Genomic DNA, 26,247 nt, shown 5'->3' with positions numbered 1-26,247 from the left:
GTTCATGTTGTGGAAAAAGAGAATTGTTTAGCATAAAATTCCCGACACGAAAGCTATCTTGTTCTGGAAGGCTGCTCTATGGTGAAACAATGGTTCGAAATCCCCCGGCAGTCCAGACCCGTGCAATCGCCCGAAAGCCCTGCAAGGCAGTCCAATCAACCGGCGGTCGATTAGAAATGCACGGGTACCCCTTGCCGAGTGAACCCCCGGGGTAGGGAATGGGTGCCAACGCGGGTAGTCGGCAGTGGCCGCGCAGCACGTCGGGTCGGAAGATTGCCCGTGAAGATGCTGAAAACTGCGGTGAGAAATGCTTGGGCAGGCGGTAGGGTGGTCATGTCTAGCTTTCATGTCTAGCTTGAACATTGAAGCCAGGAAATACAAGACATACTTGGTAAGGGAACAAAGCAAGAAAGGAACGTCGGGGGATTTTCCGATATCCCCGTGTTACTAGGTGGTGCCCATTGTGGATCTTGCCAATGGAAGCCAAGGCGGGGACCGCATCCATTTCAACTTGGAAGTCTGTGAAGTTCCATCTTCCGGTTAGTAATCTGTACAGACACACAGCATGCCTAGGTTGAGTCGGCGCTTGATGTTTCCGTGCACCGACGTGGGCGGGTCATCTCTGTCATGTTGCCAACGCTAAGCTTTCGAGGGTTACGCTCGGCCGACTGCCTAGGTCTCCAATTCCTACATAGATGGAAGGGACGGGGACGGAGACGGGAAATGGGGTTCGCTAGAATGTCTCCGGGTGACGCCTGCCAGGTTTGCAGCAGCCTTCACTAGTGTAGTTAATTTTTGAAGGTTTTTATTTCCGTTGAACCGCTTGCTCACCATTCAAGTTACTAAAGAGGCATCACGGCCCTTCCACTCGTTCTCGGTTTTATTCCCCGCCCACCTCTCTGTGGATTTCCCGGTGTTATCACGTCGACATCCTTTCCGTTGTCACAATTGCCCTACTTTTCTTTTATTGCATGACACGCCGTTTTTACTCCACTGCAAATCGCCAAGCTCCTCACTTGAACATACCCGCATGCTTTCACACCTGGCATCGATTCCAAACAAGTTAACTTATAAGCCGATTACAACTCCCACCAGGCCTCTCATGAGGCTGTGGCCCACGGCGACTCAGTTATGACGGGCTCTGATCATGAAAAGCCGGCGGACGTGAGGACCTCTCGCTCTCAGCCATCCATGGAGCCACCATCGCACTCACACCCCGATGCATCGTCATCTATGGAGAAGGAGAAGTTGGAAGACCGGGACCAGCTCCAAAGAACGGAAACCGCCCACGAGAAACCCGAGGATGCCGACAGGAGAGACGACTTGAACCGCTTAAGAACAACGGCTACGGCCACGAGCATGGCCAGCACCTCGCCGACAAACAAGTTACCTGAGCAGAAACCATGGTACAGGCAGCCGAACCCCCTCCGATGGGGCAAAATCCCCCCAGTCCCCAAGGAGAAGGCCGTGAGCCCAGAGCACAAGGCTGGCTTCTACAGTTTACTTAGTTTCACGTGGATCGCCCCCCTGATGAGCCGCGGCTACAAACGGCCGCTCGAGTTCAACGACATCTACGGCGTCAACCCGGACCGCGCTGTCGACCCCCTGACCGACAAGCTGAGGGTTACCTTCAAACGCCGCCTTGACGCCGGGGAGAAGTACCCGCTGGTATGGGCTATCAACGAGACCTTCTTCTGGGAATTTTGGTTCGGCGGCTTCTGTGCTCTCATGTCCTCCATCTTGCAGGTCATGTCGCCCTTTGTGCTGCGTTACCTGATTCAGTTCGCCGCCGATGCCTACGTTGCAAGCCTCCGAGGGCTTCCGGCGCCCAACATTGCGCACGGCGTGGGATTGGTGATTGGCGTCACAGCCATGCAGGTCCTGCAGAGCTTGGTTACGAACCACTTCTTCTATCGTGGCATGCTCGTGGGTGGCATGGCTAGGGCTTCTCTCGTCAGCTTGATCTACGAAAAGTCCATGGTGATCTCCGGACGTGCCAGGGCTGGAGGAACAGAGCTCCCCGACATCCCAGCTGCTAAGGTGGCCGAAGAGCAGAGGGAGAAGGACCAAGCGCGTCAAGCAAAGAAAGCCAAGAAAGCCCCTGCAGAAAAGCAACCCGGCGTTTCTGGCGACGGCGCGGGTTGGGACAACGGAAGGATTGTGAGTCAATCATGGGCCCGGAATGACCGTGTTGTCCCTATAGCGAGACTAACGTGTTTACAGATGGCTCTGATGAGTGTCGACACCTACAGAATAGACCAAGCATTTGGTATGTTCCATATTGTCTGGACCGCTCCCGTCTCAATTCTCATCACTCTGGCGATGCTCCTCGTCAACCTGACCTACAGCGCCCTCGCCGGCTTTGGCCTGCTGGTGCTTGTCATGCCTCTCCTCTCCATAGCCGTCAAGGGTCTGTTTGTCCGGAGAAGGGACATCAACAAGATCACGGACCAGAGAGTGAGCCTGACACAAGAGATTATACAATCGGTCCGGTTTGTCAAGTTCTTCGGCTGGGAAAAGTCCTTCATGGCCCGCCTTGATGAATACAGGAATCGCGAAATCGGGGCAATCCAAGTTGTGCTGGGCATCCGCAATGCCATCATGGCCATCGGCGTCTCTTTGCCAATTTTCGCCTCCATGCTCTCGTTCATCACCTATTCCTTGACCAACCACGACCTCCGCCCCGCCGAGGTGTTTTCATCATTAGCCCTCTTCAATGGGCTGAGGATGCCTCTGAACATGCTTCCCCTCGTCATCGGCCAGGTCACTGATGCATTGTCCTCGCTCTCACGCATCCAAGAGTTTTTGTTAGCCGAGGAGCGTGAGGACGAATCCATCCTCAAACCCGATGCCCCAAGCGCCGTGGAGATGCGCGACGCTTCCTTCACGTGGGAGAGGACGCCGACGCAGGATTCCGAAGGGACTGTTGCTGGGCCGGCTACGGCATCAGGAACGACGGGAGAGAAAAAGAATACCGCGACAGCTGCTTCTGGTGAAGAGGATAGCACCCTTGCAGAGGAACAGGAGCCGTTCAAGCTCCAGGACTTGAGTTTGGAAATCGGGAGAAACGAACTTGTTGCCGTCATCGGCACCGTCGGAAGCGGCAAAACCTCCCTCCTGGCTGCGTTGGCTGGCGATATGCGCCAAACAAATGGCGAGGTCATCTTGGGCGCCTCCAGGGCATTCTGCCCACAGTACGCCTGGATTCAGAACGCAACAGTGCAGCAAAACATCCTCTTTGGGAAAGAGATGGACAAGCAATGGTATGCCGACGTTATCAAAGCGTAAGTTGCGACACCATCATCCCATCTGGTTAATACCCCCAAACTAACAACCTCCAGATGCGCTCTCCAGCCGGACTTGGACATGTTGCCTAGCAACGACATGACGGAAATCGGAGAAAGGGGCATAACCATTTCTGGGGGCCAAAAGCAGAGGCTGAACATTGCCCGCGCCATTTATTTCGACGCCGACATTGTGCTCTTGGACGATCCCCTGAGCGCGGTCGACGCCCACGTTGGTCGTCACATCTTTGACAACGCCATCCTCGGTTTGCTCAAGGACAAGTGCCGGATCTTGGCAACACACCAGCTGTGGGTGCTGAACCGCTGCGATCGTATCATCTGGATGGAAGACGGCAAGATCCAGGCCATCGACACGTTCGACAATCTCATGCAAAACTCGGAGGGCTTTCAGCAACTTATGGAGTCGACAGCCGTCGAGGAGAAGCAGGAGGACGCCGCGCCTAGTAAGGTACCGGGAGACAAAAGCGAGTCCAAGAAGAAGAAGAAGACCAAGGGTGGCTTGATGCAATCCGAAGAGCGCGCTGTCGCAAGCGTTCCGTGGTCGGTCTACTCTTCCTACATCAAGGCGTCCGGTTCCATACTCAACGCCCCGCTCGTGATCGGACTTTTGATCCTGTCGCAAGGAGCCAACATCGTCACCAGCTTGTGGCTGTCCTGGTGGACATCTGACAAGTTCAGCTACCCGATGGGGACCTACATTGGCGTCTATGCCGGCCTCGGCGCCATCCAAGCGCTGATCATGTTCCTCTTCATGGTATCGCTCTCGGTTTTCGGTACCAAAGCAAGCAAGGGAATGTTGCGGCAAGCCGTGAGCAGGGTCCTCCGCGCTCCCATGTCCTTCTTCGACACGACACCGCTCGGTCGCATCACGAACCGGTTCAGTCGTGACGTCGACGTCATGGACAACACCCTCACGGATGCGTTGCGCATGTATTTTTTCAGTCTTGCTAGCATCATCGCCGTCTTCATCCTCATCATCGCCTACTTCTACTACTTTGTCATTGCCCTGGTTCCCTTGGTCATCATCTTCCTCTTTGCCACCACCTACTATCGTGCATCAGCCCGAGAGGTCAAGCGCATTGAGTCGATCCTGAGGTCTACCCTATCTGCCAAATTTTCCGAAGGCCTAACGGGCATTGCCTGCATTAGGGCCTACGGGTTGAAGGACCGGTTCGTCGCCGACCTTCGCCAAGCGATCGACGACGTGGACTCGGCTTATTTCCTCACCTTTTCCAACCAGCGGTGGTTGTCGATTCGACTCGATATGATAGGCAGCTGCCTAGTCTTCACCACCGGAATTCTGGTTGTAACGTCGCGGTTCTCGGTCGATCCGTCGATTGGCGGCCTGGTTCTCTCATACATCCTCTCCATCGTCCAGATGATCCAGTTTACCGTGCGCCAGCTGGCCGAAGTCGAGAATGGTATGAACTCAGTGGAGCGTCTCCGTTACTACGGCACAGAACTCGAGCAGGAGGCACCCTTGAAGACGGTCGAAGTCAGGGAATCCTGGCCGGAGAAGGGCGAGATCGTGTTTGACAATGTTGAGATGCGGTACCGTGCGGGGCTTCCACTGGTGTTACAAGGCCTGAGCATGCATATCCAGGGCGGCGAGCGCATCGGCATTGTGGGGCGCACCGGCGCCGGCAAGAGCTCCATCATGTCAACCCTTTTCCGGTTGGTAGAACTCTCGGGAGGCCATATCACCATTGACGGCCTCGACATCTCGACTCTCGGCCTGCATGACTTGCGCTCGCGACTCGCCATCATCCCGCAGGACCCCACCCTCTTCCGTGGCACGGTGCGGAGCAATCTCGACCCCTTCAACGAGCATACCGATCTCAAGCTCTGGTCCGCCCTGCGGCAAGCCGACCTCGTCTCGACCGATACCGCACAGGGCTCAGATACGGAGGGCGCGGCCGCACCCAATAACAACAACAACAGCACCGCTGCCGCGGTCTCGAAGGACGCCAGTCGCATTCACCTCGACACGGCCGTCGAGGAAGACGGGCTCAACTTCTCGCTTGGCCAGCGCCAGCTAATGGCGCTCGCGCGCGCCCTCGTACGCGGCTCCCAGATCATTGTCTGCGACGAGGCGACGTCGAGCGTCGACATGGAGACGGACGACAAGATCCAAGCGACCATGGCCACGGGCTTCCGCGGCAAGACGCTGCTGTGTATTGCCCACCGGCTGAGGACCATCATCGGGTACGACCGGATTTGCGTCATGGATAAAGGCCGCATTGCCGAGATGGGCCCGCCAATCGAGCTGTGGGCGATGGAGGGCGGGATTTTCAGGGGCATGTGCGAGCGCAGCGGTATCAGGGTCGAAGATATTCGTGGGGCGAGGGATGTCCTGGAGGGGATGGGAGGTTTGCCCGCGGGCAAAGGGGAGGAAGCCTGAGGGGGGAAAGAAAAGAAGCGTTGGGATGCCACTCTGGATAGGGGCCGAGTTGGCTTGGGAGGTACGATAGAGGGCTCAGCGGTCCATATTTCGACTGTATAGACAGTTTTCTGCGAATGATGATACAAGCGTGTAATACATAAATAAATCAATAAACATCCGGGTTAATCTTACATACTTGGCCGGGCTCTTGGGCCAATGTTCGGGACCAGGGATTGCGGGATTCTATACGAACCGCCGAGAGGTGGCGTTCTTCGTGTTGCCAACCTAAGAGAGATTGGATCCATAACTACCCATTCCCGACAGTTTGTTCCGACTCCCGTGGTTATACAAGACGACGCACATATCCCGGCTGGCGGAGACACATGCCGTGACACTCAGGAATCGCCGAGGATACGAAACGGCGTCTGTGTTTCCCCACCAGTTGCCATCGTTGGCGTGGTTACCCTTGCTACTCACCACCTATGACTTCTCAAAATAACTTACAGACATGTTAGTCAAACTCGGCGATGTGTGCCTAACTACCGGTATAGTCAACCACATCCGCACCTAATTAATCACGCAGACCCGTCGCCAGGGGCAACGAACCCCCTATTCCGTCCCATGTACCCCTCCATCCCCGATCCCACATTCCCGTATATACAAATATATATCTTTGCGCGCACATACTGATGGCCATACCCTACCGCACGCATCACATGCCATGGGCACACACACAAGGCCACTAACCATCCCCAACCTAGATCCCCGTGCATGTACGCCCTCCGTTGCATGTGCATTACATATATGTGTACGTCCAGCGATCAGAAAACGACGGGTGTTCCACAGCGTCGGACGTCGACCAATGTTGTCAGTCAGTCAGTCAATTAGTCTGTGTGTGGTCGCACGAGCAGAGTTCACTTGACGTTAGTTTAGTTTACTCTGGTTCGGATAGGCAGGTATGGTATGTTCTGTCTTGTGGGGGGTGAGTCCCCGAGGAGCGAGACGGTCAGCCAGACTGGGGCAGGATGGGTAGATAAATGGATATCGCTCGCGGGGTCGCTGCTGCAGAAGATATGTTCATTACTGGCGATAAAAGCATATGGAGTAACAAGCAAGGCCTATGTACCGTGGCGAATAAAAAAGTAGCAAAGAAGAAAGTCAGGCGCGGCCACAACACCGTCTAATGCCGTAGAAGAGCAGCAACAGGCTCGAAAAAGGCTCGCTGTGTCAAAAACTCCGCAACCATCCAGCGTCCTCCACCCTTTCTTTTCAAGGCTTTGTTTGTATACAATAGCCTCACCTACCACCCAACCTTGGTCGAATCAAAAACAACACCCAATTAGTCGTGAAATCTAGCCCATAACCCCCTTCCGTCTAGCAAGCAGTTCAATAGAGCGCATCACTAGTACCGCCCGCGCTGACTCCCGTGGCCATTGGGTGCCGGGTTCCCAGCGGCGGGCGGGAACATGCCTGGCTGTTCATCAAGCAAGTCGTCCAGGTAGGCGCTGGGGGCCCGGGCGCCCGGGCTGGGGGGCCGGTTCAGGTTTAGCGAGCTGGTGCTGAAGTTCCTCGAGACCACCCTCGGGCCGACGTCGGGCGATTCAGGGGGCGAAGGGCCGAGCTGGCCTCCGCGTCCGCGCGACGAGGGCCGCAGCGTGCTCATGTTGATCGAGTTGCCTTGCGCGTGGCCGCCTGGGACGGGCGAGGCGGAGGCGTAGAAACCAGAGGGAAGGAAACGGGCCGAGTCGCGGTTCGATCCGCCAGCGCCAGACCCGGGGCCAGCAGCAGTGGGCGAGAAGAAGAGATTCGTCTGGCTGGGCGTTGCGGAGGGTGTCGGGCCGCGGTTGGTCCTCCGTCCGGTAGGGCCGGCCATGCCCGCACCAGCGAGGGAGGCGGAGGACTCGCGCTCAACGTACTTGTAGAATTGAGCCGGGGGCGCCGGGAACGAAGCAGCGTTCTTGTCGCCCGGCCCGCGGCCGTTGTTGACAGCGTGCTGAGCAAGGGCGGCACGCTCGACAGACCGGTGCAAGAGGCAGGCAAGAATAGCGCGCCAGAGTAGAATTGCGACACCAAAGGCGCCTAGAATAGCGCCTACCGCAATGAAGACGGTGCCGTCGGGGAGGGTGGAGTGATTCATGAAGGGGGCATTGCGGGTTGGAGGGACCGATGCTGGTGGGTATGTCGGGATTTCGGTGTTGCGCGTCGTCCTACTACTAAGCGTCGGCATGGGTCCTGCGGGCGATGGGCTGGAAGTGGTGGTGGTCAGGGGCGGCATCGTCTGAGCGTCTGTTGATGACGATAATGGAGGTAACGTGGTCCTTTCCTCTTCTGAACTCGTGGAGGCGGGTTCGGGGGGCGGCAAACTTGTCTCTGTTTCTTGCGGCGGCGGCGGGTTGGCTTCTTCAGTGGTGGGCGCGGGAGGGTCATTCGGCTCGTCATTTTCGTTATCTTCTTGGGCCACGACCCTGAGGGCGAAGAATGCCGTGAGAAGCAGGGCGCGCTTCAAGGAAAGAGGTGAGGACCCCATGGCGGCTGGTTGTTTGTCGCTGGCGGGCGACAATGAGGAAGGAACGGAAGGAGGTTGTTGATACGGCGGGGTTCGATGTGATCAGTCGCCCGGAGACGTGTGATGGCGGTCCGCCGACAAAGTGTGTTATGGTAGGAAGCAGCAGCAGTAGTAGTAGTAGTAGTAGCCACCGGGAGGAGCGACCTGATCGTTGGGCCTGCGAAAGCGGCCAGGTGCTGACGTGCGCCGTCGGAATCGGGGTGGTCTCACAATACGGGCCCGCGACTGGACCAGACGGGGGCAGAAGAGACGAATCTGGGTCGGATCCGGCGACGATCTCAAAGAAAAAAGACAAACGAGAGGATACGACGCGTCTTTCAAACGGCCGACTGCGGAACGGTGTGAAAAACCGTTGTTGATGTTGGCGACAGTTATTTCATGGCAGGCGTAGGATCGATCGGGAAGGACGGATGGTGGAAGTGGGTGGGTTGGTTGAGGCTTTGCTTTGCGCGCGCAGTCAGCAGCGGCAGGGCATGGAGGGCAGGCACGCAGGAAAAGGAGTTCGAGAAAGCGCCGTTGCCCTGCCTCCCTTCCCTCCCTGGGGCCTGCCCAGGCTCGGCAGCGGCAGGGGAAGAGGCGCGCCGCACTCTTTTCTGCCGCCCACCCGCCGTCTCAGTTCTCAGCTCGGTGCCCACTGGGAAGACTCCATTGGTACCGTACGGATGGCGCTTGACACGGTCAGCCACTTTTCCATTCCAAACAAATGCAACACAGTCAGTCGCCCACCTTTCCCGAGTTGTTGGTTTGATCGGGATGTTGCATATTCGATCGAATGCATTCTGCGAAACCTCACCCTCGACCCCTTCAAATTCCCCTTAGACCCTGACAGCTCCCCTGAGTCCCTGTCTCGTCTGTTCTCGGCCCGGACCCTGAAGGTCTGATCTGGTCGCTGGAAGCAAGCACCGATGACGTGATTTTTCCACTGGTGGTGCCTGGGTACGAATACCTGGTTGCCTGTGTGTTTGTTCGCACTGTGAGGGCAGGTCGCTCCCAATAAAAATGCGACAGAAGTTCAATTTTAGCCAGATCCCGAGCCACCTTTGCCGTCTGTGTCTGCCAGCTGGCTCCAACTGCCGCTCATCCCTCGCGGGGCGCATGCTTCTGGTCTTGGCTTGTGCAGAGATGCAGTGCATCAACCTTCGCATCAATCATCGCCACGATAAGACCGACCACTAATAATTTTTTTGCACATCAACCAGAACAAAGCAGCCAAGATATCACACTGAGTGATCTAACTACATATACCATTCCAAGGACCATAATTCACTGTTTTGATTGCACTTCATCCAGCTTGAGCCAAAGGAAACGACAAAATGGGCGTTGCCAAACGAACAAGAAAATTCGCAACGGCACGTGACCTTGATATATCCTTTTCAACCATCAACAGATGCTAACTCCTGGTGTAGGTCAAGCGTATGATCGGAAAGAGGGATGACCGTCGCAAGGAAGATGCTGTCAAGAAGGCCGAGCTGGAGCTGAAGAAGAAGAAGGAGGAGGCGGTCCGCGAAGTGTGCGTCGTCATGCCGTCCTTGACACTCAACGTCTCTTGTTCTCCTGTCGCTGACACGCTGCAGGCCCCAGATGCCGTCGTCCATGTTCTTCCAGCACAACACAGCTTTGGTTCCCGTGAGTATACCGTCTCCGAGCTCTTACTCTAGAGTAGCGCTAATCTCAACGCTTATAGCCTTACCAAGTTTTGGTGGTATGTCGGTCACGGTTCGCCCCGCGATATCGTTATCTAACTTGTCCCAGGATACCAACTTCCTCTCGAGGACAGTAGGAGCCAAGCTCCCTCTACTAGAATCAGTATGTGATCCACTATCACTTTCCGTCAGGAATATTGGCTGACAACATCCACCCAGGCGATGGACTGTTTGTTTGCATCAGCAAACATCATCATCACATCCTGTGTTATGGCGTGAGTGTCCCCCTTCACCTTACAGGACTATATGGGCTCTGACAACTGCCATATAGTGAGTTGGAAAAGCTGGGACCAAAGTACCGTGTAGCGTTAATGAGTGAGTGTCGTTGACCTAAACCGAGGGTTGAACGACGCTAAACTGTTGTCTAGTTGCCCGCGATGAGAGGTGGACACGCCTGACTTGCGACCACAAAGGCACATACGCCGACGACGTACGTTACCCCCCTAGATCGTCACGCCTCCGCGGGGCCCATGAGCTGACAAATCCCAGTGCATCGTCGACCGCATACAAAAGCACCGTATCTACATTGTCGCTAGTACGTCCACGTCACCTTACCATTTCCCGGCTTCTCCTAACCCGTTGATCTAGCAAACGATCGCGACCTCAAAAGACGGATTCGGAAGGTCCCTGGTGTCCCCATCATGTCCGTTATGAAAGGCAAATACGCCATCGAGAGACTCCCCGGAGCTCCAGCTACATGAGGTGCTTGTCGGTTGCCTACCTAGTATAGGACATCAACTCCCAAAAGGCCACCCAAAGTGCGCCTCGGCGCCAAAAGACGAGATGAGCGCCCCATTCGCGAGAGGAACACGGCCCAAAGCGCCGGCTTGCTGTTTGCCCAGGGATCCGCGCTCAGTGCCACACCCCTGCTGTGGGATGGCGGGTGACGGGGACCCATATCCGCAGTCTCGCACCTGGTGGTTGGCGGGGGAAGGAGGAACATACGCTGCCTATTTACAGCTGTATGCATTTAATAGATGGATTGGCCGCATTAGTTAGTGAAGTCAAGGGGCATGCTGGGCTTTTTTACACAAACCAAAACCCGGAATAGAGCTTCCCGTCAGCTACTCAACCCTACGGTCGCGCGTTAATGTACGCATCACCTTACATTAAAATGGGAATTGCTCGTTCGTTATCACACGTGGATGTAGATGTATTGTACCCCTATCGGTTCTTGCCAGAAGACGTTACGGGGTGGCATAGCCGGCAACTTCGGAAGCCCGACTATCCTCCACCGGGTACCTCTGCCTCTGGGAAACATGCGGCCGTTAGTAGGCCCGTATTCATTTCCCGCGGAGATCATCACACTGAGGCAACGCAACACGGCCATAGCAGTGCCCCGACAACGATTCACAGACATGGCTTTCTTCGTAGATAGAACGGGCCCGCTGATATATTGCACCTTCCCCAGCCCACCCCATCCATCCCGGATGAGGCAATGTCCCCTGAAAAAGGCCCCTGACCACCAAACCACCAACGCCCGACCAGCCGGTTCGATAAAAGTCCCGGTATCCTCCGCTATAGAAATGCACGGGTATAGAGAGCTCTTACACGACCCATAACCCAAAAGGAAATCCAACCAACGCAAGAGCCATACTCAACCAGCGCCTTCCCCGCTTCGCTCTTAGAGGAGAAGCCGCCTTTTGACAGGCGCCGGGACAGGCTGGTCATCCACAGTCTCTCGCTTTCCAAAGAGGGCGGCCTTGCCGAGTGCCTGGATCTTGCTGAGAAGATGGCTACTCATAGTTAGCATCCGGGCTGCCGAGGCTACGGGGGCTTTTGTGGATGGATGGTAACTAGACTTGGCCGGCCCCAGGAGAGTGCATGTAGACGAGGAGGAGGACAGGGGGGAAGTAGACGTACTTGATGGGCATGTGGCCGCGGCTCTCTGTGACCGCCAGGTTGATCTTCTCAGCCTGCGCCTCGTGGTCCCGGAAATGTGCCTGAATCAGCTCCTGCGCGTCTTGCTCGTCGGCCGACCTGACAACGTAGGTGCAGCCTTCCTCGTCGCACGTCCAGGTACCGTCGGGCCCGCTGGGTGACGTTGTGGGGAGCCGCTCGGCGTGCACGGCGATGCGGACTGCCCCCTCGGGCAGAGGTAGACGCGATCCGAGGACTGTCTCTTCGCTAGTGGTAACGTCTTCGTCACTCGCATTGTCGGCATCCTCTGACTCGTCGTCGTCACTGATATAGTGACTGGTCTTGGTTGACTTTCTACCCCGACGGCTTCCGCTGGGTTGGTCGTCAAGCTCGGAACGCGGCCGTTTCTTAGCACTAGTGGCGAGGCGCAGTGTTGCTCCTTTTCCGGATCTACGGTTGCGCTGCGGCGCTGTATAAAGCTCGGCGATTTCCTCTTCTGACTCGCTCTCATCTTGCACAGCGCTCTTAGCCCTGAGTTTGAGGTTGATGGGCGGGGGTAGTTGGGTAGCTGATTTAGTCGACGACCCTGCTTTGGGGCCCATTTTCATCCGCCGGAAAGTCTGCGCAGGAATTTTGTCCGGCTCGGTGTGCTCTGTCGACGGTGCCCACGGCTGGTTGGCAACGTCCACCAACCAGTGATACCATGGGACGTCCTTCCACTCGGCGGGTAGGCGTGGGAGAAGCTCCTTCGCGTAGTATGCGATGATGTCCTTGGCGTCCATGTAGTTCCGGATTTTGCACTTGAAGAACACAGACGAGTTAATCTTGGAAGGCGGTACCTTGTTGATATTCACTTCTGTCGCGACTTCGTCGAGGGCTCCGAGTAGCCTATCAACAGGCGTTTCGGAGTCGGCGTCGGACATGGGTGTCTCTTTCGGTGTATCAGCCTTGGGCGCCACTTTTGGTGTATCAACCTTGGGTGCCTCGACAGGTATCGGAGATGGCTCCGAACTTGCTGGCTGGGTAAGTTGCCGGTATCTCCCAGGCAGCGGTATAGGGGTTTCGCTTATTCTAACCCTAGGGTTATTGGTGGGCTTTGCCTGTGGGATTGGAAGACTGGGTGGGTTGTCTTGGACCTCGCTGTTCCGGCTGCTCGCCCTCGCCGACCGGCTCCTCCGACTCTGGGTCGCCTTGTTGTCGACGGATTCTTGGGGCTCCGGAGGGGGTAAGGGGGGAACCAGGCCATTTGCAATATCAGCGAGTTTCTTCTGCACCTCCTAGACATTATTAGCCAGAATGTATCGCACGAGGGGAAAGATTGCACGCACAGGGTGTGAGCTACGCAGCCATTTGGCAAAGTGCGTTGCGTTCCAGTCCAGATCAAACTCTTTGTCGAAGTGGGGGATCAGGAACTCAGCCCATTTACTACACAGGGCTTCGACCTCATGCCGCAGGATGCCATCGCCAGCCCTGACGGCGTACTTGAGAAAAATATCGTCCAAACTCGGCGCTCGCGGCCTTCGTGCTTTTTTCTTGCTCGCGCATGCTTCAAAATACGCTTCGTATATCTCAAAGGCGCTATAGTAAAGGGTAATGGCCTCGCGAACTTGGTCGTACATCTTCTGGTATCCAATAGACGGCCGGATCTCGAACCAGCCGGCGGCGCCTGAAACCCAAAGGACGAGCGGGCCGTCTCCGATCGAGTATCGGTCTGAATGGGGTATCTCGATATAAGCGGTCTTTACGCTCGAGCGCACAACTAGGTAAAGTTAGTATGCGATACCAATAGAGATAAACCAATATGCTTTACGGTTAGGCACGAGCTTGTCTTCGTCAACCTCGAGGAGGCCGCGGACGATTAGGGATCCTTGGACATGGACGAGGAGCGGGTTGGCTACCGTCCTGCCATCTTTCCGGTAAATCGTCGCGTCGGTGAGAACATAGCACGGCCAGTCATTATCTGGCATGTCTCGCGGTGTCGGTCGTAGGACGGATGATTCCTTGGCCCAGCGAATCTGGGCGCGATCGAGCTCTGCGGTCGTCGACGTCGACGAGGCCCTGCGCCGACGAGGTCGGCCCGCCATGGGAGCGATTGGCGTGTTTTGCAAACGGGTGATAGCTATGACTTAATCGTGGGTTTGCAAGCCTCGTGTTGCATCCCGCTCGGTCAATGTAGATGTTCCGGTGAGACCAAAATAAAGCGAAGGTGAGCTACCGAGGTTCTGGCGGGGGATGAGGTACAGGTACTGGAGGTGGATTCGACGATTAGACAATGCAGCTCTTAACGCGGTGGAAGGCACGCCATTAACGCGACCAACGCGGGACTCGAGGAAGTGGGGTCGGCTCAATGGGACCAGAAACCGTAATTCACAGCATTGGATAATTAAAAACGGGGTTTAGTAGTAGCTCGGGTTACTCGTGCTTTGAACATAATTAGTCGGTTACTTATTACTTTCTTCCTTTTTTTTCTTGCTTCATAGTTATGTAACTACTAATCCCGAGACCGTCAACAATCCGTCTTCTTGCCTCCAAAAGTTGCCAAGCACCCAAGTTCCCATTCAACCAAGATCCCGGCAAATGGGTCCATCCCCCGCAATCGATAAGACACCAGACGCCGCAAAGCCCCTGTTCTCGAACCTCGATCTCCAAAATTTCCCCCGCTGATCGCGCGTGCGCTCAAGAACACGGCAGAACGAGCCATCAGGCTGCGCCAGTATTCCTTTACCATTTCCACCTCAACCAACGACTGGAATTGGTTTAAAGCCTCCAATTCGCGGCAATTGATGAATTACTAGATCCCCAATCCTATCGGATGAGGTTTTCCCGATTTGCGAAAATGGCCACCGACAAGGTCCTCGAGGGCGTTTTTGGTTTGTGCTCTCACTTGTAGCAACGCGTAAGTAAACCTTTTTGGCTGACTCCTTGAAATAGCCATCAACAAGCCTCTCGGCATGAGCTCTGCTCAGGTTATCCGCGACTGCCAGCAATACTTTAACCCATCCGCTACCTTCGCGCCCCTCCTCGAACAAGACAAGGCCTTGCGCGATAAGGAGTCCCGCTACCAGAAACACCGGCGCGGCAAGGCAAAACAAGCCCTCCGAGTCAAGATGGGTCACGGAGGCACCCTCGACCCTCTCGCCACGGGCGTGCTAATCCTCGGCGTCGGCAAGGGCACCAAGGCCCTCCAGGACTTTCTCACCTGCACCAAGACCTACGAGTCGGTCGTCCTCTTTGGCGCTAGTACCGACACCTACGATCGTACGGGCCGTGTCATAAAAAAGGGCAACTACGACGACGTCACGCGCCAGGCCACCGAAAAGGCCCTCGAAAGCTTCCGCGGCAAGATCAGGCAGATGCCCCCGCTCTATTCGGCGCTTAAGATGCAAGGAAAACCGCTCTACGAATACGCCCGCGAGGGAAAGCCGATCCCGCGCGAAATTGAGACGCGAGAGGTCGAAGTCGCCGAGCTCGAGCTCGTCGAGTGGTATGAGCCGGGCACGCATAACCACCGGTGGCCGACAGAAGAGGCCGAACAGGCCGAGAAGAACCTAGTAGATTCGGTGTGGCGTGTCGCAAAGCGCCAGACGGCCGCGACGGACGAAGGGTTATCCCGCAAGCTCACACCGGAGCAGCAAGAGGAGGAGACCAAGGCACTGGCCGAGTACAACAGCAAGAAGCGCGAGGCCGAGGAGCGCGTCGACAGCCTCGTCAGCGACGAGCAACCGGGGCCACCGGCCAAGCGCAAGAAGACCAACCATGGCGGCGCCGAACCCATGATGTCCGGTGCCCTGGGGCAGCTGCCGCCCAAGGGCAAGGGGTCAGATCTAGTACCCCCCGCCACCCTCGCCGGATACCCCCCCGCCGTGGGAGGGCAAGGGCCCGGCGGCGGCCAAGATCAGGATGACGGTCACGTCGGGATTCTACGTGCGCAGTCTGTGCCATGATCTAGGAGAGATGCTCGGGTGCGGCGCCATGATGGCGGAGCTGAGCCGTACGCGGCAGGGACAGTTCGTTCTAGGTGGGGATAACTGCATAGAGTACGACGAGCTACACCAGGGGGAGTCTGTTTGGGGACCGAAGCTACATCGTATGCTAGACCTGTGGAATAACCCGAATGCGGAGCAGGCCAAGCCCAAGGCTAGTGAGCCGGCGAGTTCGCCAGCACAGGGGAATGAGGCGAGCAAACCGGCGACCAAGGATCCCCAAGAGGAGAAGCCCGTTGATGAAAGCAAGCCGGCGGAGGACGCTAAACCCACAGAGACGGCCCCTGAGCCGGAGCCGGCCAGTGATGGTTCAGTAAAGGTGGAACAGGAGCAAGCCGCCGCGGCGAGTGCGTAGTGGCACTATCTCTTGTGCTCTTTCTCGTAAGCCGAGCAGCGCTCAGCTATCCTGGCTATGGGCTGATGGGTAAGGCCGGTTCAACTGGGCAATGGTGAGCACGCTCGACACGGACCGATGGCACTCGTGAGATATGGATGCGTCAGCGCAGTGTGCCGACACCGTCCAAATCGCGTTGCTATATCAAAACGAATAAACAAATCACCCAACCCATGTCCGAACCATGCAGGCCCCATGAACTCCCAATGTGCCCGGTCCCCTATGCTCCGTGCCCATTTCTCAAAACATACAATATACGCCGACATGCAATCCCACTCATCAGTCATACCTATTCCCCATCCCTCTAGATCGATCCTCGTCCATCCAACCCCCGTCACCTTTCCCCATTCCCATTCCCTTTCCTCCCCCCATTCATCTCCCCACTCCCACGCCCCGCCAAACTCCCATTCCGACTCCCACCCCCACCACCACTCCCCCTTGCACCACCACCACCATTCATCACAACCGCCCCCTCCAACCCACCCTGCAACTCCCCCAACACGCCCCTCACCCTCTCGATCCGCCCCACCGCCCGCTCCAGCCGCTCCAGCCGCCGCCGCTTGTCGCCCTCGCGCCGCTCCAGCTCCCCGACCCGCTGCTCCAGCCGCGCCCGCGCCCGCCGCTCCGACGCCACCATCTCGTTCGCCTGCTCGAACAGGCTGGCGCTCAGCTCCTCGACCTCGCGGCTCGTCTCGCTCAGGCGGCCTTCGGCCTCGGCGCGCAGGGCTTGTTCGCGGGAGAGGGCGGATAGGAGGTCCGAGGGGGTGAGGTGCGTTGAGGTTGAGGTGGGATGGTTGGGGTTGCTGGGGTGCGGGTGGGGGTTGGTGTTGTTGGTGTTGGGTGGGTAGGAGGCGGAGGAGGGGAGGGAGGGGATTGGGCTTGGGGCGGGGCGTGTTGTTGTTGTTGTTGTTGTTGTTCCTCCTTGTGGTGGTATGTTTGTGAGCGGTCGGAGGGTGGGCGGTAGTGTTGGTGCTGGTGTTGGTGCTGGTGCTGGTGCTGGTGTTGCGACTGCTGCTGGTGGGGATTTGCGGGAGAGCAGGGCCGAGATGCGGGTTGCTGCGCTGGTGGTGAGGAAGGAGGCGCGCGATGGGGAGGGGGACGGCAGGCCGGCTGCTGAGCTGGGCGGTGTCGGGAGGGAGGTTTGTTTTTGTGTCTGTTGCTGTTGTGCCGCTGTTGCTGCTGACGGGGAGGGGGTCTGCGGGCGGGGGGGTGTCGAGTTGGGCGCGGAGTTTGGCGATTTCGTCTTCGTAGTCGGCCCAGCGGTCGACGGCGGCCGAGGCCTTTTGGTTGAGAAGGCGGACTTGGGCTTGCAAGTCGGAAATATGCTTCTGGGCATCGAGTAGGGCGGTTTGGGTGTCTTCGAAGGGCGGCAGGTCGGCGCCGAAGCCGCAGTTCGGGCAGCAGGGGGTCTGCGTTGGTGCAGTCCTCAAGGTGCTGGGGCTTGCGACGGTCACCATGGTTGCGGTTGCGCTCATCGCTCAGGAAAATAATCGTATTATTGTTATAGGTAACATAGTTAGCCGCGATTCGGCGTCGTCGTCGTCGAGTTACCAACAAAATTTCAAGTCTAGGCGCCAGCGGCGTCTTTGATTGTTGTCTCGGTTCAAAAGGCTGGAAGGGGCTGGAAGTGTTGCTGGCGGCTTGAAGGAGGGGTGGCTGGTTCTTGGCCCGATGCTTGGCTTTTTTCAGGGATCTGTTGGTTTGCTCTGACGTCGCGCATAGGTTACAGAGGGAAGGTACCTGGTAGGCAGGCTGTTCCGCATGGCCAAGCCCCACGATCGACGTCGAATACCGAGGCACCTCATGTACCGGTCATGGCAGTCCGAAAAGCTCGCTTCTTCTTATTTTCTTATATGAGAGTTCTGGCTTTTTTTGGCCAGAGGGTGCCAGGACATGCACCACACCGAAATCCCAGACAGACGGATAAGGGAAAATAGGTACCCTCGACTACCGATTCACACGTGGCATTGTCATGAAAGAGAAAGGAGCCGTAAGTACCGTCATCCCGTTGATTGGCCTGGAAGATGTGGCTCCGGGCCATGAACCCAGAGATTGGGTTTAACAACCCGGCTATGGTAAGTGTGTGCCCGTCTCATGCACCGGGCCGGGCACTGCCGCTACGCGGATTACCGTCTCACCCAAACTATTTGACGGCCCCTATGCACATAGTGACGTAGGTATCGGGCCTGAGGTCATTTAGATCTTGATGCCACTCCCGCTAGTAGTCGTGGCCGAGGTGAGCCCTTGGGCGAAGAGACCCGTGTATAGCTCCCGTGAGTAAAGCCGGAGAGATCAAAATACTCCCACTCGGTATCTTTGATGTCTGACAAAATGCGGCCGTGCTCAGCTGCGAAATGGGCCGTCAGCTGTTGGGGTGTTTCTGGCGACGTGGGCACACGCCTGCCCTCCATATGTCACGGCAGCCTGTCGGGGTATCATCGTAGCCGGCGTGAGTGAAGCATATCTGCTCCAATCCAGTCCAGAGTGGCTCCAACTCACTGCGGCTGTGGCTGCGCGACCTTCCTCAACTCCATGGCCCCCGTCTCCGGATCCCGAAACTCCTTCCAACTGACCGGCTGCATCGTATTCCCGGCCTCGCTCACCGCCAACACCACCCCCAACTCATTCCTCGTCGTCGACAGGTAATAATTCGCCTGATCACCCAGCGAGATCTACCACCACCCTCAATGTCAGCACTCTCGCCCGTGCAGCCACCGCACTCCCCAGCCTAGAAGGGAAGCCCGGGAAGAGGGGGAAAAAAAGAAAAAAGAAAACAAAACAGAAAAGCACTCACCACCTCCGCCCTGACCACATCCCCCGGCCGAAAGCTCTCATAAATCCGGACACGATCCTTCTCCGTCGCCCGCACGTCCTGCACGCGGATGAGGCCCTGCCACTCGGCCTCCAGCACCGAGTCGCCGCACACCAGGATCGCCACCACCGCCTGCCGCGGCGTGATGCGCACCACCCGGCACAGCACCACGTTGCCCACCTCGGGCAGCACCTCCCGCTTCTTCTTCTGCTTGCGCTCCCCCGCTACCGGCCCCCCATCTCCTACTACCACCGCCCCCGCCCCCGCCCCGCCCCCCGCCGCGGCCACGGACACCGAGATAGTCGGCAGCTCGGCCGGCGGCGTCGGAGCCGGCGCCGGCGTGATCTTGGTCAGGCGCTTGGCGGGGCCTGGGGCGCGCCGCTGCTGCTGCTGCTGTTGTTGTTGGGACTGCTGCGGTTGGGCGACGTGCACGTGCCCCAGCAGCGAGGCGTACAGGTTGGCGTCGTGCAGGTGCGTGCCCGGCCCGGGCTGGTAGCGCGACGCCGGGCCGAGGAGCTGGCCTGGTATCGCGAGTGTGGGGGGTGCTGTTGTTGTCATTGTCTGGGTTTTTTTTTTTGTTTCTTTGTTGTTGTTGCTGGGTTTGGTTGATGGGAGGTTGGTTGGTGAAGGTGGGGTTGACTGGGCGGGTTCCTGGTGGGTTGTGGATTGCGATGTGGCCGGGTTTGATTTGAAGATTGGTCGGGAATGGGTCCGTGGTTTGTTTGTTTGCAGGAGGGCTAACCTGAATGTCGACGTTGATGTGGTGATGCTGCGATGGGTTTCCTGCAAGGCGCGGGATGCGGATGGGATTTGCGGATCCTTGGCGGCGTTGCCGGCAACTTGGGATCCGGGTCGTTCGAGCAAGCAGCAAAAAAAAAACAGGCACGGGATTCTGCCGCACAAGGGTCCTCGCTTTCGGGGAAAGACTTGGCCCTGTTATTCGCTGCTTTCAGCGGTGTCACTCCGCTGATTCGCGAGCTTCCCCTGGCCAGCGCCTCACCGCTTTCCTTGGCCGCTGATGCAAGCGTGCAGGGGCAGCGCGCCTGGGCGACGACGCGCAATTCGTAATTCTTCATAAGAAAACCCCAGTCTCTTTCCCGTTTCTTTATTTTCCCCATCCTCTCCCCCATCCCCCATCCCCCACCCCCAATCCCACCCGTTGCCACATCACAATGGCACCCAAATCCGGCTCCTCCAAGAAGTCGTCCTGCTGCTCCGGCGGCATGGGCGGCTGGCTCAAGTTCCTGGCCATCCTCCTCGGTGTCCTGACGCCCGTCTACTACCTCCTGGACCAGAACCTGGAGCGCTTCTACATCTTCAAGCTTGACCAGCTGGAGGATGTGTCCACGCGCGCCATCCAAGCCCACGGCGACGACACGCAGGCCATCGTCAAGTACATCGTCGATGAGCTGGCCGGCCAGGTCAGCCTGACGAGCTTCGTCAACCAGGATGAGGAGTGGGTGTTCAACAACGCCGGCGGTGCCATGGGCGCCATGTACATCATCCATGCCAGTATGTTTCTCTCCCTCCAACTCCCCCGGGTCAAAACCCATGAAAGCTAACCTCCCCAACCCAACCAGGCATCACGGAATACCTGATCATCTTCGGCACGGCCGTCGGCACGGAGGGGCACACGGGGCGGCACACGGCGGACGACTACTTCCACATCCTGACGGGCACGCAAACCGCCTACGTGCCGGGCTCGTACGCGCCCGAGGTGTACCCGCCCGGGTCGATCCACCACCTGCGGCGCGGCACGGTCAAGCAGTACAAGATGGCCGACAGCTGCTTCGCGCTCGAGTACGCGCGCGGGTGGATCCCGCCCATGCTCTTCTTCGGCTTCGCCGACGGCCTGTCCAGCACCCTCGACGTGCCCACCCTCTGGCGCACCTCGTGGCTCACCGGCAAGCAGATGATCGGCAACCTGGCCCGCGGCAAGTTCTAGGCTGGTCGCTGTTGTTGCTTTTCCGCCGAGTCCTGTGTGTTGCGGATGAAAGAGGAGGAGGGGAGCTTCTATCGTGTTGCGGTGGAAGGGTGTGAAGTGGTGTGTACGACTACGAGGCTAAGCTGAGGCCGGGCATCGGCCTTGTCGCCGGCTGGAGCAATGATTGGGTATTAGACTCGATAGACAGGATACGGAGATCTGGGACATGTGTATAAACCTGTACATGGGCTTATCTAGATAATTCATAATGAACCACTCGGGGATGCCAGCAGCCTGCCGGTCCATACCGGACCCTCTCGACTTGCAACGGACATTTGACAAACAACGAAGATCTCCCTCGAACCAAGGACAACACCGGCACTGATGCAATAACGATAATCGACCAAGCAGTTGCCCTTGCGAGCCAACATGTCATTTTCAAAGCCCCCTAATTTCAGCCGAGGAGCTGGGCCCGCTCGACGGGCGAAGAGCACCCTCCCGCCATCCATGCTGCCGCGCACCACTTTTGGTTACGTTTTTTTTTCGAGCCCGTCCCAACCGACCTCGAGCGTGCCCTAGAACGCCTATAAAACAAAGTGTGATGCATGTTAAATACAAGCCCAAGCATTCACTTAAACATCCCCTATCCCCAACCCGGCGGCGTCCATCGCCCGCCGAAATGACTTTACCATCCTTTTTTTTTGGTTCGCGAACAAGCGTGCAAAGACGGAGCGGAGAATCGATTCGACGTCTGATGACACCTCGATGGGGCGCCGTGATTCAGGCGAGCCATTCCTCGTCGTCCCGCTTCAGGCCGCGCATGACCAGGCCGTCGTCCTCGTCCTCGCCCTCCGAGTCAAGCGACACCTGTTCGAGAGTGGTAATGTAACCATTTAGGTGCTGAATATGGTGCGGGTGAGGGGCGTGGCCGGTGGTGGGGACGCCATTTCCGTTCCCGTTTCGGTGGGCTTGGTTGCCACCACCGCCGTCCCCCTCGTCCAGCATCCATGTCAGGCCATTCGCTTGCTCTTCCAGCGGGAACACCTCGCGCGCGTACTCTTCCAGGCCGCGCGGGCCCTCCCACAGCTCCAGCGCCACCCTCGGGCAGCTCTCCTCGAGCGCGGCGTCGCCGAAATACGGGGGCTGCTTCGTGGGGTCGTCGTGGCCCATACCGAACAGCGCCTCCAGCGCCTCCAGCTGGGCGCGGTAGCCCTCGGGGATGGTGACCTTGAGTTCGATCGGGCCGTGGATGTACCGTACCGGCCGGCCGACGCCTCGGGAGAAGACTTCGCAGGCCTCCTTGGGCGAGAGCATTTCATACGCCAGACCAACGCGCTTGCCGGCTCCCCACTTCCTCACGCCGTCCTTGAAGATTTGGAGAATGGCCGGCCCGACGTCGTGTTCCGCGTCAAGCCACGGGAGCTTGACGTCTGGGTGGAAGGGGGCCTTCCAGATCCAGGAGCCGTCTTCTTGTAGTTCGGTGCAGAAGAGAGGGTAAGGGAGCGATGTGAAGTTGTTATTATAAATTCCGGTGTACACAAAGGTCGCGGGGAGGCCAATCTTCTTGACGTACTCCTCCACTTTGTGCTTGGACGCCCAGAGCGGGAGTGATGGCCATGCCTTATTATAGGCATGGTGATCTGGCATGGATGAGTAGACGTAGTGCTGGATGCCGGCCTTCTTAGCCGCGTCTGCCAAGGCCTCCCCGATGTGCTGTTCGTCCCCGTAGAAGGTGGTATTGATGAAGGCCAGCTGGGCGCCCTTGAATAGCTCCGAGATCAGAGCGTGGTTGACGCCGATGCCGGAGATGGGGCCGTTCCGCGTCACGTCCACCTGCGCCGTCTCTGCCGGGCGCTCCTTCGTGTACAGCTCGCCTCGCAGGATCGTCACGTTTGGATTTCGGGCCACTTCGGTCGCCACAACGCCCTCCAGATTCCTCAGCTGCGCCCGGACATGGTACCCGACCGCGGTGGCCACCCGGATGAACGAGGCGGCCTGCCTGCCACTGGCATTTATGACGGCGATGGTCTTGTCCGGCGAGGGCATCGACCGCTTTGCCGGACGGAAATTCAGCGAGTTATTTCGAGACATGAGCGGCGAGATGTCTGAGTATGACGAGCGCGAGTGCTTGTGTCTTCTTTCGTCTGGGTTGGTGTTGGTGTTGCTGAGTCCCCTGATGTCTCGTGGAACCTGTCTGATGGCGAGCTCCGAATGTAGTTCGGCCGCCATCGGCGCGGTGGTTTAGGCGTGCTTCTGCCCGAAAAGTTGCCAATCTTGAACGGATCACTCCTCCCCGGGCTCCTACGTCGAGACCGGTCGATAAATGTGCGCTCTCTCTGAGGAAGAGAATGGTTTTTTGGCCAGCTTTTTGGAACGTGGTGGGATAGTTAGCGCCCGGGTGCAGCGGTTCAAGATGCAAGGGTTATCTTGTCGAGAAAGGCTGCCGGTATGTACTTGGTAGTATGCACAAGCAAGTGGATGGGTGCGCACGAGGACACAGAGTCGTAGGATTGTGTGCGGGTGGCGGTGAGGTGGGTAGCTTTAGAGAGATTGGAACTCGTCTGCAAGAGTGAGAATGAGAATAAATCGATCGAGGGCCTTGACGGGTAGCCGGTGCCGCATATCACGAACAAGGCAAATCGAGCTCGGCGCAGAATGGCGTACAATTCTGGATCGCGTTTATCTGTTAGTGGGGTTCGTGCCGGATTGCGGGGCAGGCCGCATGACGGAGGGAACGTCGGAGCTGCTTGATAAACGGATGGGCAAAGAGGATTGATGAACCGAGCGTCAGTTAAGAGCAAGGCAGAAGCGAGGCGGCGGGTGGCAGCCGAGACAACAGACGGAAACGCAAAATGTGTTGGGACGGCGCCCTACACAGCATGTGCCAGTGTGGTGGTCATCGATGAGTGCAAGCACGACACGACTTCTTTGCAAAGGCCAGACCAAACGTTTGTCCACATGACGAGCCGCAGCCGGGATGGAGACTCTCCTCTGCATGCCATCGTGTCCGAGGGCCTAGATTTGCCCCGCTGTGTTTGCGACCGACAGGGACCGTTTTGTGCCATGGTGCCATGTAGCAATTGAAAGGGAACGATTTTAGCCCACAGGCGAACGAACAACTCGGCCTCTCCACCGCCCGCGTTTGTTACCGCTGCATTCATGGGGGGGGGGAGGAACCCACCGTATCCACAAGCTGAGGGCTCAGCAGGCCAGCAAGAAAAGCTTCATCAAGGGGGGGAACTTGGCTTCAGCCGTCCAATCGGGATGATCGCAGAGGCGTGTGGTGCCAAAGAAAGCTTTCGAGAGGGCCCTCGCAATCGTCAGGACACGCAGTCCAGACAGAGTTCATTGGGGGGCTCTTGGTCGGTCACCGACCTCGGCTCAGCGGGCAATGAAAGAAAGAGCGGAAAGGACGCCAGTTTGTCAGAGAATCCAGGGGTCCGGTATACCCAAAACATGCACCTATCTCAGCCGCCGTCAAGGGAAGGGACGGCCTTGGATTGGAAGGCCTGGCGTGCTGGCCCTACAGGGATGCCATGGAAGAGGACGAAAAACTGGATCCCGTCGATAACACGCAGAGCGGCGCACGAGGCACAGAACGCAGATGCATCATCAGCAGACCAGAGGGGTGGGCTCTGGGGATGGCTGTTAGTCGTGTACATGCACATGTGCCCCGGACACTGAGCGTTGCACAGGAGCGTAATAGGCGATAGTAAAGATACGGCGGGGCCCGGCGTCTGACGCCGCTTCCGGAGAGCCTTAGGTCACCGTTGAGGTTCTTGCCTTGGACGATTCGAGGCTTCCTCAACTGATAACTCGATCCGTCCGAAAGGGGCAACTGCGGTTGCTCGGCACTGCCTTGCACTTACAAGTTCTTGACCAGCAGCTGGCAGACGGAAAGATAAGGCTTTTCGGCCCGCCACCGTCCGTGTCGATGGCGTCAATTTCTCCCCCCACAGAGAAAAAAAAACTTCTGACGATCAACTGGAGCTGGCCTGGAGGTTTCTGGGTCAATGGCCCCTCTCCTCTGCAGCTAGAGGTTGTCGTTACTTGATGATTACCTTCCCGATTCATATCCGACGACAAATGTGTTAGCAATACGTCTTGGCAGGGCCCATCGCTGGGCAATTGGAGGGAGACAGCGGGAGGCATCATCCTTCGAACCACAGGCTTAGCACGAGGATAATAACGAACCCGCTCTCACGCTATCTCTCCGGTATCCGATCAGCCGGCCCGGGGATAGGTGGTTCTGGGGGCGTCCAATTCTCGGCGTCGGTTTTCCCCACGATTCGGAGCACATCCGCCAACTTTAGATTGTGAATTTGTGGGGAAATACCGTTTGGACTAGCGCCGCCTTGTCGAGTGATGGAACAAGTGAGGGCCACGCCCTGGATGCAGAGCTTCAAAAGTCGGCGAAGTCTGGGTCACGGGAGCGGCAACTTCACGAAGCGATAACCATCAGTTTTCAATGTTGCATTTCCCGCGGAGATGCTGAGCTCGGCGCTGATGCGTTGTGCAACCTGACAGGGCCAGGCCTGGCCTAAATCGTACTAGCGGCCCTGTTTGTACGTAATTGAAAAGAAACCAGACGCCCGACTTCCGACAGTCTCATTATTCGGAAGGCAGGAAAGACGGAAGACGGTCACTCACTTATCCCCAACCCTCAAGTTCTCGATGGGACCTGAACCCCCAATCGGCAATGCAAGGGCAGTTAAAGGTCCCCTATAAGCCGGCGCCACACCAGACCGCCGTACCTCTCCAGCGCCCCGGCGCTCACCTCAGCATCTCTCTCGGGCGCTACCGAGTGTCGGAGGAAGAGAGACCGAAACCTGATAACCAGGTCGCCCCGGGCGTGGTATGACACGGGGTCCGTTCTCCGGTTCCGAAAAATCACGACCCTTTGCCGGCGCACCGGCCGCCAAGGGGTCGGGGACGACCCGCTGACGCTCCGGCTCCAGCTTGGCGAGCAGCACGACCCCGACGCCATGGGCCGACGCCGCGAACCACCACGCGGCGTCGTCGTGATGTCCCCCTGCCTGGCGATAGCCCCCTCGCATAGCCGGTACAGCTCTAGGCGGAGCTCTTCGTGGGTGCCGAAGAACTCGGAGGCGATGAGGACGCCGTTGCCCGTTGCCGCCCCGGGCTTGGAATCGGCGGACGCGGAGGTCGATCCCCCTGGCCCGCCTCTTGTGCAGGGTTTGTTCGAGGCTTTGGGCGGTCATGCCTTGAAACAGTCAGTCCCTCACGGTTAAGTAGCAAACGGGATGGTGGGGTTGTTTAAGGGGGGGGGGGGGGGGGGGGTTCGGTTATACCTGTG

The 26,247-nt window shown here is 57.7% G+C and overlaps 10 protein-coding genes across 10 annotated transcripts; 4 read left to right on the top strand and 6 right to left on the bottom strand.

Moving 5' to 3' along the window:
• The first annotated feature begins 752 nt into the window (after window positions 1–752).
• On the top strand, window positions 753–5,879 carry B0H64DRAFT_390671 (P-loop containing nucleoside triphosphate hydrolase protein). The gene is made up of 3 exons (XM_062803416.1): window positions 753–2,160; window positions 2,224–3,284; window positions 3,342–5,879. The coding sequence occupies exons 1-3, from the start codon at window positions 1,132–1,134 to the stop codon at window positions 5,704–5,706; spliced, it is 4,455 nt and encodes a 1,484-aa protein (XP_062660410.1). The 5' UTR covers window positions 753–1,131; the 3' UTR covers window positions 5,707–5,879.
• A 224-nt stretch (window positions 5,880–6,103) lies between these two features.
• On the bottom strand, window positions 6,104–6,818 carry B0H64DRAFT_390670 (uncharacterized protein). The gene has a single exon (XM_062803415.1). It carries the CDS (start codon window positions 6,483–6,485, stop codon window positions 6,264–6,266), a length of 222 nt encoding a protein of 73 aa, XP_062660409.1. The 5' UTR covers window positions 6,486–6,818; the 3' UTR covers window positions 6,104–6,263.
• Window positions 6,732–8,420, bottom strand: B0H64DRAFT_113084 (uncharacterized protein). Its single transcript, XM_062797817.1, has one exon. It carries the CDS (start codon window positions 8,213–8,215, stop codon window positions 7,091–7,093), a length of 1,125 nt encoding a protein of 374 aa, XP_062660408.1. The 5' UTR covers window positions 8,216–8,420; the 3' UTR covers window positions 6,732–7,090.
• Window positions 8,421–9,396: 976 nt separating this feature from the next.
• Window positions 9,397–11,095, top strand: B0H64DRAFT_356559 (Fcf1-domain-containing protein). Its single transcript, XM_062801602.1, has 10 exons — window positions 9,397–9,603; window positions 9,661–9,764; window positions 9,829–9,880; window positions 9,939–9,956; window positions 10,007–10,060; window positions 10,117–10,172; window positions 10,229–10,272; window positions 10,326–10,387; window positions 10,447–10,492; window positions 10,546–11,095. Exons 1-10 carry the CDS (start codon window positions 9,568–9,570, stop codon window positions 10,656–10,658), a joined length of 585 nt encoding a protein of 194 aa, XP_062660407.1. The 5' UTR covers window positions 9,397–9,567; the 3' UTR covers window positions 10,659–11,095.
• Window positions 11,096–11,636: 541 nt separating this feature from the next.
• On the bottom strand, window positions 11,637–14,050 carry B0H64DRAFT_113059 (uncharacterized protein). The gene is made up of 3 exons (XM_062797816.1): window positions 13,628–14,050; window positions 13,146–13,576; window positions 11,637–13,094 (listed from the first exon to the last, which is right to left on the bottom strand). The coding sequence occupies exons 1-3, from the start codon at window positions 13,899–13,901 to the stop codon at window positions 11,754–11,756; spliced, it is 2,046 nt and encodes a 681-aa protein (XP_062660406.1). The 5' UTR covers window positions 13,902–14,050; the 3' UTR covers window positions 11,637–11,753.
• A 419-nt stretch (window positions 14,051–14,469) lies between these two features.
• B0H64DRAFT_390665 (pseudouridine synthase) lies at window positions 14,470–16,368 on the top strand. The gene is made up of 3 exons (XM_062803414.1): window positions 14,470–14,687; window positions 14,749–15,634; window positions 15,717–16,368. The coding sequence occupies exons 1-3, from the start codon at window positions 14,630–14,632 to the stop codon at window positions 16,153–16,155; spliced, it is 1,383 nt and encodes a 460-aa protein (XP_062660405.1). The 5' UTR covers window positions 14,470–14,629; the 3' UTR covers window positions 16,156–16,368.
• A 160-nt stretch (window positions 16,369–16,528) lies between these two features.
• On the bottom strand, window positions 16,529–17,651 carry B0H64DRAFT_440383 (uncharacterized protein; the record flags this gene model as incomplete). Its single annotated transcript, XM_062806485.1, has 2 exons — window positions 16,529–17,115; window positions 17,204–17,651. 2 exons carry the CDS (start codon window positions 17,649–17,651, stop codon window positions 16,529–16,531), a joined length of 1,035 nt encoding a protein of 344 aa, XP_062660404.1.
• Window positions 17,652–18,462: 811 nt separating this feature from the next.
• Window positions 18,463–19,653, bottom strand: B0H64DRAFT_112966 (uncharacterized protein). Its single transcript, XM_062797815.1, has 2 exons — window positions 18,989–19,653; window positions 18,463–18,866 (listed from the first exon to the last, which is right to left on the bottom strand). Exons 1-2 carry the CDS (start codon window positions 19,562–19,564, stop codon window positions 18,690–18,692), a joined length of 753 nt encoding a protein of 250 aa, XP_062660403.1. The 5' UTR covers window positions 19,565–19,653; the 3' UTR covers window positions 18,463–18,689.
• A 525-nt stretch (window positions 19,654–20,178) lies between these two features.
• Window positions 20,179–20,951, top strand: B0H64DRAFT_320703 (ERG2/sigma1 receptor-like protein; the record flags this gene model as incomplete). The annotated part of the gene is made up of 2 exons (XM_062800479.1): window positions 20,179–20,518; window positions 20,587–20,951. The coding sequence occupies 2 exons, from the start codon at window positions 20,179–20,181 to the stop codon at window positions 20,949–20,951; spliced, it is 705 nt and encodes a 234-aa protein (XP_062660402.1).
• Window positions 20,952–21,574: 623 nt separating this feature from the next.
• Window positions 21,575–23,372, bottom strand: B0H64DRAFT_112952 (NmrA-like family-domain-containing protein). Its single transcript, XM_062797814.1, has one exon. It carries the CDS (start codon window positions 23,157–23,159, stop codon window positions 21,711–21,713), a length of 1,449 nt encoding a protein of 482 aa, XP_062660401.1. The 5' UTR covers window positions 23,160–23,372; the 3' UTR covers window positions 21,575–21,710.
• Between the last annotated feature and the right edge of the window lie 2,875 nt (window positions 23,373–26,247).

The sequence above is a fragment of the Chaetomium fimeti genome (assembly GCF_033439085.1).
Source record: "Chaetomium fimeti strain CBS 168.71 chromosome Unknown B0H64scaffold_3, whole genome shotgun sequence".
Lineage (NCBI taxonomy): Eukaryota > Fungi > Ascomycota > Sordariomycetes > Sordariales > Chaetomiaceae > Chaetomium > Chaetomium fimeti.
This window is presented reverse-complemented; position numbering and strand designations above follow the sequence as displayed.